At 41.3% G+C, this 12,096-nt stretch overlaps 1 protein-coding gene and 1 pseudogene across 3 annotated transcripts in view; one reads left to right on the top strand and one right to left on the bottom strand.

The window, feature by feature from the left end:
* The window catches only part of LOC117367671, a 154,901-nt pseudogene that overhangs the window by 12,624 nt on the left and 130,181 nt on the right, over positions 1 to 12,096 (bottom strand).
* The window catches only part of LOC117367632 (zinc finger protein 271-like), a 204,055-nt gene continuing 196,513 nt past the window's right edge, over positions 4,555 to 12,096 (top strand). For 2 of the 3 annotated variants that reach the window (XM_033960390.1, XM_033960391.1), the window contains exons 1-4: positions 4,555 to 4,826; positions 8,020 to 8,146; positions 10,771 to 10,881; positions 11,121 to 11,219. In XM_033960390.1, coding sequence (XP_033816281.1) covers positions 4,803 to 4,826; positions 8,020 to 8,146; positions 10,771 to 10,881; positions 11,121 to 11,219 — 361 coding nt within the window. In that variant the 5' untranslated portion in view covers positions 4,555 to 4,802. The remainder of the gene's footprint in view (positions 4,827 to 8,019; positions 8,147 to 10,770; positions 10,882 to 11,120; positions 11,220 to 12,096) is intronic. The other variant, XM_033960388.1, reaches the window with a different exon arrangement.

The raw sequence follows: 12,096 nt of genomic DNA on the forward strand, positions 1-12,096 counted from the left end.
AGTAGCAGAGGGAAAGCTTCACTCATGCTTCTGGTGGCCCGAAGAACGCAAGAGTACTGCCTTATCGGATCCCATGGAGGAGAGGAACGCAGAGGGGGGAGTTGTGGTCATTAGAGAAATGCTGGACTTCCGGGATGAAGATTAAAAAAAAGGAAAGATGCCAGACCTCCCAGGGAGGGAAGGGAAAGGGAGGACAGAGATGGATGGTGAGCACAGAAAAGGAAAAATGGGCAGGAGACACTGGCAAACAAGTTAACAGAAGACAAACAGAAACCAGAGCCTGGGACCAACATGATTTGAATAATGACCAGACAACAAAAGGTAGAAAAATAATTTTATTTTCTATTTTGTGATTACATGTCAGATTTGACATGTGTATCCTGCCAGAGCTAGTGTTAGACGATAAGCATGTGCTAGGACCTAACAGAAAGAAGAAATGTCTTTTTTGTTTTGTTTACACTGCAGGGGTTGGAGAGAGCAAAAGGGGTGAGGTGGGTGAAGAGGCTACAAAATAAACCCGCCAGGACATTTGAAAAAAACACTCAATTGGGCAGGAAAAGTGGTGACGGGACAATCGCACGCCAGACACCAGCGCGCCAACAATCAAGCGCTGACAATTTGGCGCAAGACTCAAGCGCACCGCGGAAAAATTTAGTTTTAAAGAGCTCCGATGGGGGTGTGGGGGGGAACCCCCCCCCACTTTACTGCATAGTGTTCGCACTACCTTTGGGGGGTGGGGTGGGGGGTTGCAACCCCCCACATTATAGAGAAAACGGAACTTTTCCTGAAAAAAATCAGAAAAAGTTCTGTTTTCTCTATAATGGAGGGTCCCAACCCCCCAACCCCCCCCCCCCCAACGGCGGCACAAACACTGTGCAGTAAAGTGGAGGGGGTTCCCCACTCACACCCCACTTTGGAGCTCTTTAAAACTAAGTTTTTCCGCGCCGCGCTTGTGTCTTGCTCCGAATTGTCAGCACTGATTTTTCATTTATTATTTGCTGATCTAATGGCTGGCTTTTCACTCGATTTAAAATTTGTATTTGACCACGATAGCACTTTTCATGTCGGCAGCACTTCACTTGTTCATTTTATCTGCGCACCCTCAGGTTCGTCGGTTCAAGTGATCATGTCGTTCATCACCCTGTAATTATTTAAGGCTTTCACTGACCTTATGTACGATGTCATTTCATTAGTATGTAGTAGTGCTGCCTGATTCAGGGAAAATTTTTTTGATTCGATTCAATTTGCTTTTCCGGTTTAAACCTGTGAGCTAAGCATTTTTTTTTTTTTTTTTGCTACTTCAGCTTGCCTGCGGTGTTCTTTGCTCACAGGTTTAAAGACAATAGATTGTTTCCAGTCCAATTCTTTATATGTAAGTTTGCAAACCATTGGACCCCTGAGGAAGGCGTATTCGCCAAAACACGGACCGTGTAGGGTCCGGTTGGATTTTTATCACAGTATTTTTTATCATTGTACTTTTTTAATTGAATTTTCATGGTTTTATATGTCAGTGTTTAATAAATTATCTCCAGAACATCTGTATCCACAGTTTCTTTTTTAATCAGTCCATTGTTTTCACTGTGGATCATTGGGTCTCCCCATTTTTCTTCATTATATTCCTATAGCATTTAGCATGTGCCAACATGGTTAGTATCCCTTGATGAATTCCCCCTAAATGAAGTAAACCTGGAAATGGCAAATTGAAATCTAATAATAGGACAAGAATGAAGCAGTTTCAAAAATATACTGGTTTAACAGCATTAAAATTCAATAGCAGAGATATAATACAATGTCAGCATAAAACTTAAGAAACAGCTAATAAGCACACATTAGAACATTCAGATAACATAGATATGATGCTGGTGCTTTTCTACTATGCAGCTTATTATGTAACCGAGGGGCCAATTGGTGGTACAGAAATGGGACATAAATGGTACAGAATCCATTGAGATAAATAGGCAAGTGGCTAAACTCAGGGCACGTTCTTTGTACACTTAAACTAGATATAAGGAACTGATCTAAGCTACAGTGTGTATAGCAAGCAAATCCAGGTGGAGAATGAGTGTATAGTCAGTCACCCTATATAGCAACATAGGGGTCCTTTTATCCAGCTGCGTAATACTGCGCGTTAAACCCCCCTGCCGCGCTAGCCACTAACGCCTGCATTAAGCAGGCGTCAGTTTTTTAGCGTGTGATGAAATGTCCGACGCGCTAGCATGGCTTGATAAAAGGACCCCATAGAAACATGATGGCAGATAAAGGCCAAATGGCCCATCCAGTCTGCCCATCCGCAGTAACCATTATCTCTTCCTCTCTCTAAGAGATCCCACGGGACTATCCCAGGCTTTCTTGAAATCAGACACAGTCTCTGTCTTCACCACCTCTACTGGAAGACTGTTCACCATCCTTTCTGTACAAAAAAAAGTATTTCTTTAGATTACTCCTGAGCCAAATTGTTTATTGGAGAATCATGTGGCATTATCGTATGATACGATTCTATTTGGTATGTCAATGAGAACAAAGAGCCAAATTTCATCAAACAATAATAAACTTTTATTCATTATGACAGGAGTCGCCATACAACATATCACAAGTAATTGGAAGAATTGCAGTAGACTCAATTATCATTTCTGGTGGAATTCGTTGTGTCACATTTATAAAATGGAAAGAACAATTGCTACACACCTGTTCCTAAAGTATCTAGACAACTGATCCTCTCTTCTCTCTCCCCTCTATAGCGATTAACTTGTTCTATTGATCACTCTCTCCTCAAAAATGGATTTCCTGTCCTATTAACCCTCTTTCTTCCTCCCCTCTTAAAGTCAATCAATTTGTACCTTTGCTTAATCTTTGTAAACCGCATAGAACTTCACGGTTTTGCGGTATATAAGCTGTTATTATTATTATTACAAAAAGGGATTTATAATAAATTTAAAAAGAAATGGGGGCCATTGACAAATTATTGCAATGAATAGATACCATTTTTCCATTATAAGTACAATTGCAAATGTAAGGAGGGGTGGTGGTTATATATTTTATTAAATGTCTAGATCAGTGGTTCTTAACCTTGTTGGAGGTACTGAACCCCACCAGTTTCATATGCGTGTTCACCGAACCCTTCTTTATTGGAAAAATAAAATATGATTTTTACAAATTCAAAACACAGGTATACAGTGAGGGAAAAAATAATATCAATTTTGAAAACAAAAAAGTTCTCCTATATTTCGAATAATAACATAATAATGAAATTTACTGCAAATCAGTGTGACTTCTGCTGTTGATTGATAGATCAAGAAACTGAGTACACGATCAGTCTTGATCAAAATCACTGAATAACTGATAGATGACTGAACGTGACCGAAGCGCTATACGAGTCGGAGGTGTGTTTTGACCTCCGCCGAACCCGGGAGACTGACTCACCGAACCCCTGGGGTTCGGTCGAACCCAGGTTAAGAACCACTGGTCTAGATCAATAGAAAAGAATATTTATATGATATTTTTGATTGATTTAGTTCAGGGATGGGTGGGAGGGATGGGAGTAAACTTTATGTATTGAATGTTATAATAGAAAGAAATTCAAATGATGCATTCAATTTCAAATGTTTTATTATTTATACACTTGATGTATGATGAAAAAATGAATAAAGAATTATATATAAAAAAAGATTACTCCTGAGCCCTTTAACCCTTTCAGGACCATAAGGATCGTAGGCCAATTTTTGTGGTTTTGACGACATTTTTATGGTAAAAAGGGCTTGCAGATGCCAAAAAATTGATTTTTTTTGTGAAATATCATTATTTTTATTTAAAAAATCAAACTTCTGGCTTATGGACAGTGTGGCAAGTGAATCTTCTCGTCAATCTGGCAACAACGCTAATGAATGAATGTCGGAACCAGTTTGTTTACATAAAGGCAGTATCATATGGAATCTGTACATATCAAATTTAGAACTGTAGACTATCCCAATCAAAATTTATAGGATTTTAAAGTTATGGGACAAATATGTCCCTTGGTCCTGAAAGGGTTAAAGGCTTGAGAGAACATCACACAGTCCATCTGTTAATCAGGCCAGGCATAGGCAAAATATTCCTCCTATTCTCATAAATCCCTGGGACCAGAATGCTACAATGTACCTTGCACAGGTTAAAGTCTAATATCAAGTTCCCTGCAAAAGAGAGCAACAATGAAAGAGAAGGGAAGGCTGGAAGAGCTGCTCAAGCAGCCTGTGCACAAGAGGAGAAACAAGAATTTCTTACCTGATCAGAACCCAGGACAGACATTTCCCTCCTGCTTTCCCTCACAGTTCTGCAGTGGCTGGGATGGATCAGTCTGATCCTTTTCTGTGCTTTGCAGCCCTGCAGACACTACTAGAAGAAGAGGCAGCCACGGAGCATGCGCGGAGCTCTTCACCCCGCCCCTCCTGCTGAGGTCATCCTGGAAACATCCCGCCTCCTTAAGGTGGTTCTCCAGAGAAAAACCAGCAGATCCGCTGCCTACAATCTTCTGTTTCTACATCTCTACCTTAAGGAGGCGGGCTATTCCAGGATGACGTCGGCAAGGGGGAAAGGTTGAAGAGCTCTGAGCATGCTCAGTTGCTTTCTCTACTTCGGCAGAGCTGCAGAAGAGAAGCGGAAACTTTCTGTGTCCTGCAACTAGGAATCCCCCGGGAGACCCAGTTCCCTTCCTGCAGAGGGGGAAGACTCAGGGATCAGCCCAATCTGCTCATCTTTCCAGGAAAAGGGAAATCTCCAGCCTGAATCCCTCCCAGCAGCTGCAGAATCCAGAGGGAAACAGGAGGGAAATGTCTGCCCTGGGTTCTGACCAGGTAATTCCAAAAAAGTACCGTATTTCGTCTAATAAAAAGGTGTCTTGTTTTCTTTGCTTTGATGTCTGTCTGTTTAATGCCTTGTATCAGGTACAAGGCAAAAATAGAACCCTAAATCGAGGAGGTACACAAACAGGATAACAAATAAAGAACCTCCCTCACCCCAAGAAGTCTACAAAGATTAGGGGAAAGAGATGAAGTCCAACTCCAAACTGAGTAAAAATAAGAAAAAATCTATAATATAAGAGTATTAAACGGACAAGCCCTCAGTCACACAGCAACCTCTGGAATCTCCAGGGAAAAGCTGTGGCGGGTTTACACCCAGAAAGGTGTTAACTGCGAAACATCCCCGGGCTTGCTCCGGATAATATTTCTAGTGCCTGAATAGTGCAAATGTGCAATGTGTGAAAAACTCAAATGAAAAAAACACACATTATCAAAATAAAGAAAGAATTCATCTCTTACCCCTAAGCTGGGGGCCAAGCTGGAAAGTTAGTGTCCAAATCCAACCAAACTCAAAAATACACAGCCTGAAAGAACTTAGCTTATCCGGAGCAAGCCCGGGGATGTTTCGCAGTTAACACCTTTCTGGGTGTAAACCCGCGACGGCTTTTCCCTGGAGATTCCAGAGGTTGCTGTGTGACTGAGGGCTTGTCCGTTTAATACTCTTATATTATAGATTTTTTCTTATTTTTACTCAGTTTGGAGTTGGACTTCATCTCTTTCCCCTAATCTTTGTAGACTTCTTGGGGTGAGGGAGGTTCTTTGTATCAGGTACGACATTCTTCTCTCTCTACTCTTGTAAAATCTTTGGAAGAGATACATAGGGAAAGGTTGTCTCTCTTATGGCTCCTTAGAGTGCATTTATTTAGTTGAGGATATGGGATTTCCTTGCTGCATTAATGCATGTAAAAGTACTGTGAGTTTTCCCAACCTGCAGACAAAATAGTGCTATGCACTTCCAGCAAGTTAAATTTCTCCCTCCTTTCCCATGCCCCTTGCATTTTCACTTAAAAAACTGTTCATCCTTTCCTACTCTGCCATCTCTGTCCAGCAACAGCATTCACACAGACTGACCCTGTAGGGTCATGAAATGGTTAACTGTTGTTTGAAATACTGCTCTGGCCTACATAGCTGAAAACAGTGTATAATCTGCTTGAAATGTATGTCCCTACCTTACCACATTGTAAGCTAAATAGATAAGAGTTTGAGCCATGATGTACCCTGCCCTCCTGTACATGTAACATTTAAGAACATAAGAACATAAGCAGTGCCTCCGCCGGGTCAGACCACAGGTCCATCCTGCCCAGCAGTCCGCTCCCGCGGCGGCCCAAACAGGTCACGACCTGTCTGTATCATCAGAAGGGGCTCCCTTGCCACCTTGGTTTCTCATTTAAGTCCTGTCTTCCTATCGAAGTCCTAACCCTCCGGTCTTGCACCTGCACGACCTGGTTTGGTTTCTATACTCATTACCTGGTTAGCTTTCTATACTTGTGTTACATCCCAGCTCCTCCCTCAGTATCCCATGATCCCTTTATCCTTCAGGAATCCGTCCAATCCCTGTTTGAATCCCTGTAAGATTTAGATAAGCAGAGAAATGAGCTTCTTATAGGACTATAAGTTGTATCCCTGGACCTATCATAAGTGCTGGCTTAGGACCAATAATGATTGTAGAAAAGTTATAGAAGTAACAAATGAGAAGTTGTAGTTTTTGCATGTATTAGTTTGCATATGTTTAGTGAAAAGGGCATAAAAGTCTGTGCATTTCCTGTTTCTAATACTCTTGTAAGCAGGCTGTTCACTGCACTAGAGTCCGGCATGCTGTAAATAAACCTCTTGTACTTTCTTCACGCCTCTGACTTTGTGTGTCCAAGTGACCTTTCAACCCCAGTACTCTCCACATTCCTGCCTTAAGACATCAACCTACTTGTTTCTCTCTTTCCCATCTCTTCGGCTTCTGCTGCCTTTTCCTTCTTGCAACTTCTAAATCAACCAACATGAAAAATTTCCAGTATTTGTCTAAGGAGAAGGAAATCTGTTTCTGGAGATTTAAAGGAACAGAACTATCTTTATAATGTGAAGGGACATTTTCAATAGGACATCTAAATCCGACTTTGGAAGTATCCCATAAGATGGCCAAAGTCAGAGAGAGAGAGAGAGAAACAGCCATTTTCAAAACTGACAAAACCACTAAACGTCCATATTTATTTATTTATTTATTTATTTTTTAATCATCTACTTGGGTGTCTTGGCTACCAGTACGTCCAACTTTGTTTGCTGTTTTTGAACACAAAAATGTCCAACTTCAAAAGATCCAAATCCAGACCATTTGGACATGGGAGGGGCTATATAGGTCTGGCGTACTTTGTTGGTAATTGTAATGAACTGGCCACACAGATATACCAACAGAACAGTGGGGCACCTTAAAGAGAGCACTGCTATGTACTTCAGGTGTACATCTCACCATATACCCCTTATAATTTATGCTGACCCCTCAACTCCTCCCAAACCTACTATACCTACCTGTCTACCACCCTATAGCCTTTATGGTTGCAGGCAGCACCTATATAGCAGTATAGTAGGGTTTTTGTGGCCTCATACTTTGCACCATAAAGGTAATGGTTAGAGTGGCTTATAGGCCTGGGTCTTCCTCTATATGGTTCACTAGCCCACCCATCAGGCTACTTAAAAACACCTGTGTGCAGCTCTACTAGGCTTTCCTATACTAGGCGCTCCTGTTTTAGAGATAGGTATGTACTGTTGATCATTGTCGGATGGTAGGGGGTTAGTGACCACTGGGTGAGTGTGTGTGTTGGGGAGTCATATCCTAATTCCTCCAGTGATCATCTGGTGAATTGAGTACCTTTTTGGCACTTAGATGCTTTTAAAACAGGTCTAGCTCAAAACATTTAAGATCTGTCCAGGACGTCTTGGGAAAAGTTTGATTATTACTGCAAGACGTCCAAGCCCTCACAGTCCTTTTGAATTCTGATTGCACAGTTGCTTGGACGCCTTGAGAGACATCCAGAAAGACAGTTTTGAAAATCGGCACTTGGATGTCATGGCGATTAGGATGCCCGGGTGCCCATTTATGCCATTTTTTGGACATCTTAGTGTTTTGAAAATACCCCTAAAAATCTACTACAGAAACCTAAGGCAACTTAGGCTGACTGTGTCCTTGTCTGTTTTCCAGACATCAGTTACATTTAAGGATGTCGCTGCTTATTTCTTGGAAATGGAGTGGGATATTCTGGGAGAATGGCAGAAAGAACTGTACAAGAAGGTCATCAAGGAGATTCATGACATCCTCATGTCACGAGGTAGATACACCTTCTCTGTCATCTATCACAGGCACATTATGGAATGGGTGCTATTATTTTCTCAACCCTGGAAAAATCCCATGATCATCTGAAATTTAGAACCTGTTTTTTGATGCCATCCCATATCCATTAGGAGCCAATGTAAGACGCCTTTAGTTCAATGGTTCCCAACCTTGTCCTGGAGGACCACCAGCCAGTCAGGTTTTCAGGATAGCCCTAATGCATATGCATGAGAGAGATTTGCATATAATGGAGGTGAGAGGCATGCATATCTGCCCCATGCATATGCATTAGGACTATCCCAAAATCCCGATTGGCTGGTGGTCCTCCATGACAGGGTTGGGAACCATTGCTCTAGTTTAAGTTTTTTCATCTTCAGCTGGAGTCTGTCTTCCTTTTCTAAACTACAAAAATTTGGTACTGAAGGCCAGGGGAAGGATTTACTTTTCAAGATTTCTTGCTGAAAACATGTCAGCTGCAGACTAGTCAACTGTATTGTACAGTGTATAACCCCCTTTAGATGGTAACAGATGCCACCAAGAAGATAGCGACCCTAATCCTAACCCATGAAGAGAAATATCTGTACTAGCAAATGTCTAAGATTTTTTTCTTAAGCGGCAGTCTGTAGTTGCCTTTTTTCTCTTAAGCTTTAAGCTTTGTCAAGCATATATTCAAATCCCAATATACGAGGGCATTTCAAAAAGTTACAACAAATTGAATATTTTGAGATATAAATTTGTATCTCTAATTGAATTATATATGTCATTTTTCTACATAATCACCCTCCTTTTCAACATACTTCTCACAGTGTTGCACCGACTTCTTTATTCCGTTAGCAAAAATAGTTTTTGGTTGTGCCTTCAGCCAGGAATGCACCACTTCCAAATCTTCATCCTCTCAAAGCTTCCTTCAAGAGTCCAAACACATGATATCAGAGGAAGCAAGATCAGGGCTGTATGGAGGATGATGTAAGATCTGGAAATCTCAATCTCCAAATGGTGTTGAGTTGCAGTGGCCGTGTGAGGGAGTGCGTCATCATGAAGGAAAGAACGCCTTTAGACCAAAGTCCTCTGTGATGGCTCCATATTTTTGGCTTCAGCTCCTCCTCCAACATTGTACTGTATCGGGCACTATTCATTGTTTCACCCTTTTCCTGATAGTGCTCCAAAATTGGTCCATTCTTATCCCAAAAGAGAGTGAACAGGACCTTTCGAGTGGAGGATTGAGACTTGAACTTCTGTTTGACTGGAGATGATATGTGACGCCATTGTGAAGACTGCCTCTTGCTTTCAGGCTCACAGTGATGCACCCAGGTTTCATCCCCTGTAACGATACGTGCCAGAAAGCCTTCTCCTTCATTGACTTAGTAGATAAAGACAGGTTGTTCACCCTCTCCAAGGTAGGGAGAACGAGAGGACACTCCCTAAAGCTGAAAGGGGATAGATTCTGTACAAACGTAAGGAAGTTCTTCTTCACCCAGAGAGTGGTAGAAAACTGGAATTCTCTTCCGGAGTCTGTTATAGGGGAAAACACCCTCCAAGGATTCAAGACAAAGTTGAACAAGTTCCTGCTAAACTGGAATGTACACAGGTGAGGCTGGACTCATTTAGAGCACTGGTCTTTGACCTAGGGGCCGCTGCGTGAGCGGACTGCCGGGCACGATGGATCACTGGTCTGACCCAACAGCGGCAATTCTTATGTTATACTGTGCCAAAAAGACTGTGGAAGTCTGTATATGAATCATATTGTGTTCATCAGTTAACGTCCTAGGCACCCACCATGCACACAACTTACGATATCTGAGAACCTCCATGGCAATGGTATGTTCGGATCTAATACTGACCTCCAGTTCCTTGATCAGAACGTCCAAATAAGTGCGCCTGTTTTCACGAATAATGGCATCAGCATGACCTTCTCATCAGCGACAGCCGTGTTGGGACGACCGGAGCAGGGATTGATGTTCGCCCATTTTCAAATGCATCTTCCCACTCATACCCTCCATTCTGTTGCAGCATTCTTCTATGATTTTCACGAGGTTTCACACCCTTCAACCACAAAAAACGATGACTGATTGCTGCTCATCTACCATGCAAACAGCTAAGGGCGCCACCATTTTGTATATGGTACCCTACCAATAAAGCACACCATGCCATCTATTGGGCAGTGTCAACACTTCCTCTAAGAATATATGTTCTCTTCATGGGAGTTTGAAATGCCTGGGGTGTTCGTTTCATGAACTACTGTCAATTTGCTGTTACGTTTTGAAACACCCTCGTATCTAGATAGATGCAATAGAAGCCGAAAATGGCCTAAATTTATTTTTCTGTTTTGGCAGAAACTGTGATTTTAATGGAAGTTGAAAATTGGTGCTTTATCTTGTTAGTCTCCTTCCCCTCTAAATAGGAGTTACCTCTACTCCCTTCCCACTTGTAGGCGCACCCATTGGGCCTATTTTACAATCCCTGGCAGTCTATGGGGTGTAATGAGGGCAAAACTGATCCTCAATTACTTCTTCCCCTGCTGGCTCTGCTCTCAAAATTGCCACAGAGACACAGACACACACGGAAATAGATGGGATTCTACAAATACAATATAAATATCAGTTTCCTATTTCTTTTTAACAGGTTATTTAATCGTTAATCCTGATGTTGTATTCAAGATTAAAAAAGAAGATAAATATTTTCCACAACACTGTGATTTGGAGGAAAAAGGAAACCCAAATGAGTCCACCAAGGGTAAGCAGCTGCATTGGATTTAAAGGGCTTTGCATTTTCAGAGCACAAGATTTAGGGGCCCTTTACTAGAGTTTAGAGGGTGCTAATGGAAGTGGTGGATGCTGAATCCTTACGTTTGGGCTTCTTAGTATTTAGCATGCACTAAGCTTTAGTAAAATGGCCCAAGAGACCTAAAATCGGTTTCCTAATTTACTGTTATTAGATTCTTGGTGAATCCTAGATGTGTTTTCTTTTAACAGTGTTTCCGATTGTAACCTCCGTTTTCTCGCTGAGTATTAAACAAGAGGAGGATCTTCCTGAATCAGAGACATCTGAACAGGCTCACTTTTCTGTACCGAGTAAGTATCAAATTCCTCCTGCACAGCTTTACTAAGGTCAGCCGAGACCATTGAGGAACTTGGTGGTGGTGAGAGGCCATCATCCTCTTCTCCTTCCAAATTTCCAAGTTGATTGAAAACTTACTATACCACTGTCCGTTCCCCTATTTTGATGAAGTAAAGTGCCCACAAAGGCAGAAGAGGTGCTTGATGGAGGTAATGTAATGTAATTTATTTCTTATATACCGCTAAACTCCGATTAGGATTCTAAGCGGTTTACAGAAAATAGACAATAGGGTGCATTGAAATTATAAGTAATATAGGTTAACAGAGAAATAAACATTAAAGGATACAATAAAAATAAGATAAATAAATAAAGAATAGGTACTTTGAAATTCCCTTACTGTCCCGAAGGCTCACAATCTAACTGAAGTACCTGGAAAAATAACAATTAGTTGAGTAATAAAAGTAAGAAATAGAAATGGAAGAAAAAATAAGAAAATAAACATTCTAACAAGACTACATTGATCTAAGGACTTTGAAAGGTAGAGAGCTAGGAATAGCTGCAGAAAGGGGGAACCGTTGAGCAATAGAATTTTGGAGAAATTTAAATGTTAAAAATAAAACAAAACAAGGGGCAAATCAATGAATAAAATTAACAATAAAACATAACCTGGAGGCAGGATCAGATCTGTAAGACCCTTAACCTAGAATGTAAAGGGGTCGGGAAAGGGTTGGCGGTGGTGGAGAGGCTTCTCCATTGTTACGAAGGGGAACCTGACTGATAAATGTGGTGCACTTTGACTTAGTCGCAGTGGAGATTATTTTTGAGGGTGGATTAGTGCAAATCACAGTTTAATGCAGTTCACAAAAATTTATTTTTTTAAAATTAATTTTC

The sequence above is a fragment of the Geotrypetes seraphini genome, chromosome 10 (genome assembly GCF_902459505.1).
Source record: "Geotrypetes seraphini chromosome 10, aGeoSer1.1, whole genome shotgun sequence".
In the NCBI taxonomy this organism is placed as follows: Eukaryota; Metazoa; Chordata; class Amphibia; order Gymnophiona; family Dermophiidae; genus Geotrypetes; species Geotrypetes seraphini.